The sequence below is a fragment of the Falco peregrinus genome, chromosome Z (genome assembly GCF_023634155.1).
Source record: "Falco peregrinus isolate bFalPer1 chromosome Z, bFalPer1.pri, whole genome shotgun sequence".
NCBI classification, from domain to species: domain Eukaryota; kingdom Metazoa; phylum Chordata; class Aves; order Falconiformes; family Falconidae; genus Falco; species Falco peregrinus.
In genome coordinates, this window is record NC_073739.1 from 37419608 (window position 1) to 37422789 (window position 3182).

General features: G+C 54.7%; 1 protein-coding gene across 2 annotated transcripts; it reads right to left on the reverse strand.

Annotated features, from left to right (window-relative positions):
- Positions 1-1123: 1123 nt before the first annotated feature.
- Positions 1124-2818, reverse strand: GADD45G (growth arrest and DNA damage inducible gamma). 2 transcript variants are annotated; one of them, XM_055791619.1, is made up of 4 exons: positions 2669-2818; positions 2456-2557; positions 2163-2376; positions 1124-1799 (listed from the first exon to the last, which is right to left on the reverse strand). In XM_055791619.1, the coding sequence occupies exons 1-4, from the start codon at positions 2719-2721 to the stop codon at positions 1689-1691; spliced, it is 480 nt and encodes a 159-aa protein (XP_055647594.1). In that variant the 5' UTR covers positions 2722-2818; the 3' UTR covers positions 1124-1688. The 2 variants fall into 2 exon arrangements, with proteins under 2 accessions (XP_055647594.1, XP_055647595.1); XM_055791620.1 differs by lacking the exon at positions 2456-2557 and having other exon boundaries at positions 2669-2796.
- Between the last annotated feature and the right edge of the window lie 364 nt (positions 2819-3182).

Sequence of the window (3182 nt, forward strand, 5' to 3'; positions counted from 1 at the left end):
CCTGTATCTTAAGTGCAAGAACAAATACTTGCAGAGGTCTTAGGCCCCTGTAGTTTTAACTTTGGCCTAAACTCTGGTTGCATTCCCATCCTACAGCTTCTCACAAGACAGTAACAAAGGCCAAGCAGTGCTAGATACCTCCTGTACAAGGGAGCATATTCCAGGAACGCTGGAGCTGAATTTGAACTTCCCTTATCAAGAACAATGAAACCAAGAGCAAGCCGTTTCCCCAAAACCACAACTGTTTAAGATACCCCATGTCAAAATTACTTTTCAGCAAGTGCTACTGTCAATCACTGCAAGACAGCCTAGGGGAAATGTAATTGTGATAACTGAGTATTTTTAGTGTCTATAGAGGAAGTGAGTAGTTTGACTTTCTTGGTCTCTGGAGAAGGGATCACTGCTATGCCATTTTAGCGTTATAGATTGTGCATAGCAATGAAAGTGGTATTTTCCCTTTTAACACAGGGCCAAATCATTAACTTTCCATGACAGAACCTCTAAAAAAAGCCACACCATCCTTAAATTGTTTCAGACTTTAATCTGGTGTTGTCATGCAATTAGGTTTTGCAAAATTGGCTTCTGGAGTGACAGCTTCTATTGTTATAGCATATGGCAATCTGAGAGCAGCTTGTGGCAGATGTGGTTTATTCACTATTAGCTAGTTTTAGATTTAAAGATGTCATTCTAATCAAAGAAAATGTTAGATGTGTTTGACATCTAAGGAGTTTCGCAGCCCCCCCATCACACTTAAGCTGCTTCTGGCAAGTGGGAACACTGCAGCCCTGAATGAGTTCAAGTTATATTTAAGAACTAATGATGCAATTTACTGGAGGTCTGTACTCTACAAATCCATGTTTCTAGCATTTATTGTGTTCCTTCAGTAGACTACAAAGACCACCTATTACAATAAGTGAGCTCATTAAGCACACAGCTCCTTAGTCTTGCAAGCTGTTGCAATAAGCAGCTGTTGCAAAGCTCTGCATTCAGCTGGCCCAGGAAAGTATTTGAGCAATAGCTCCATTACTGTGGAGTAAACCTTCGACTGCAGCACACAAGCAAAACATTAGTGGTAATTTCAGTGACATGCTTCCCCACCCAGTAAGTAAGACACTCCCAGAGCTTAATTGTCAAAAATTTATTATGAAAGCATCAATAGCAACAAATATTTCAATAAAAATTATTGCATTATTAAACCAGTTCTGCAGAGTGACCCAGGAGGCCTGTTTAAGTCTGTCTGCTTTAAAGTCTCTGTATTTGCCTAGTAGCCAGTCCCTGGAAGTCCATCAAATATTGAAGCTTTCTTTTCTGTGCTTTGTAGACAGCACAAACAGTTCCTAGTTACAGTACTCTGTCCAGTCCCTCTGGAAAGTTTTGGCCCACTTCCCTCAACCATCTCTCTGCCTTCTGAAACAGCTCCACCTGACCAAGAAACTTGCAATACTTCTTACAGTTCCATGGTATGTCAGCCTCTCCACTGTTGCACAGCCTGGGGCTCACTGGTGAGGCAAGCTGTTCTCTTCTTTCTCCTCCAGAAAAGCCCACTGTATGCCAGTCTGGGTGACTTTAATCCAGTCTCTTGACCAGGTTAATCCATGGAATCAGCAGCTTGTTGCATACTTCAGTGAACCCACGCCACATTGAGAACGCAACAAAGGTTTCAGCCTCCCCAGTGCACCAGGTCACCATCACTCAGGCAGGGTAATAGTTGGTACCCAGTCATTGACATTTCGGCACTCCTCACAAAACAAGTTCAGCTTTTCAAGGGCAGGGTCCTTCCAGCCATCTTCATCTGGGTTCTGCCAGAAAGAAAATAAAGTTGCACACCGTGAGTGCTGCCCACCAGCTGAGGTCATCACAAGACATACAGAAGCATCAGCTTAGGACACAAGGCATTTTCAGATTGTCAGTGTCAGGACAGAAACAACGCAGGAAGCAGAGACGTTACCCTTGTAGGCAACAGAGGAAACTCAGTTACGAGAAACGTAGCCTACTACTCCTCCTCCCCCTCTTCAGCTGCCTCGCTGCACGGCGTGTACCAAGCCCCCTTCCCCTGCCCAGGAGAGGCTCTGACTCACAGCGGGAGACGGGGCCACCCCGGCAGGCCCCGGCCGGCAGCGCAGGCACAGCCCCGGCGGGCAGCGCCCCGCACGGGCACCCACCGTGATGAGGATGCAGTGCAGGTCCCGCGGCTCGCCGGGATCCTCGCTGGGCCCCACGATGGCAGCCAGCTTGGCCACGTCGTTCACTCGCACGATGTCAATGTCGTTCTCGCAGCAGAAGGCCTGGATCAGGGTGAAGTGGATCTGCAGGGCAATGTCCCCCTCGTCCTCCTCGTCTGCGGCCAGCACGCAGAAGGCGACGTTGTCAGGGTCCCTGCAAGAGGGGTGCAGCGCGTTGAGCCCCGCGGCAAGGCGCCTGGCACCCCCCGGCCCCCGTGCCCCACCGTACTTACACGTTCATCAGCTTGGCCGACTCGTAGACCCCGGCGGTGAGGCAGCCGCGGCGCTGCGCCGACACCAGCAGCTCGTGGAGGGCCTTGCCGGCGCCCTGCATCCTGCGCGCCGGGGGAAGGCGACAATCAGCGCGGCGCCGCAACCGGCCCCAACGGCCGCCCCGCTCCCCTCGCCCCGCCGGCCCCAGCCCACCCGCGCCCGTCCGCACGTACCAGTCGTGGCCCGCAGGCACTGGTTCCTGTCCGTGGACTTCCTCCAGAGTCATAGCAGCGGGTCCCCACAGCGCGGCGGCGGCCGAGTCTCAGCTCGGCGCGGCTCGGCAGGCAGCGCCACAGCACTCCGGGGCACCTTCCCGCCGCCCGCCCTACTTATAGTCCGCGCGGCCGCCGCGCCGGCAGCTGGCGGCGCCTCCTGGGCTCCCATTGGCCGGCAGGGGAGAGCGGGGGGACCTTATTATGCTAATCGGCGCGCGCCGGGGAGGAAGCGGGGGGGGAGGGGGGAGGAGCGGACGGCTCGTGCCGGGAGGCCACGTGGGAAGGGAGCGGGGTGGGGGGCGGGGCGGAGCGGAGGCACACGCCCCTGCGCCCGCGGGCCCTGGGGCCGGGGGCCGGCTCGGGCTGCGCCGCGCCGCGACGCCTGCGGCCGTAGCACCCGCTGGGCTGTGGCCAGCTGCCGGCGCGCACCGTCCCGGTGCGTTCAGCCGCTGGAGAGTACCGGGGCGATTTC

Bases quoted from the DNA above. Each gene is read 5' to 3' on its own strand.
- GADD45G (XM_055791619.1), bottom strand. From the start codon at position 2,721: ATGACTCTGGAGGAAGTCCACGGACAGGAACCAGTGCCTGCGGGCCAC. The intron at 2,377-2,455 runs GTAAGTACGGTG...CCCCTCTTGCAG, and splicing joins TCGGCCAAGCTGATGAACGT to GGACCCTGACAACGTCGCCT. The intron at 1,800-2,162 runs GTGGGTGCCCGT...TCTTTCTGGCAG, and splicing joins TGCACTGCATCCTCATCACG to AACCCAGATGAAGATGGCTG.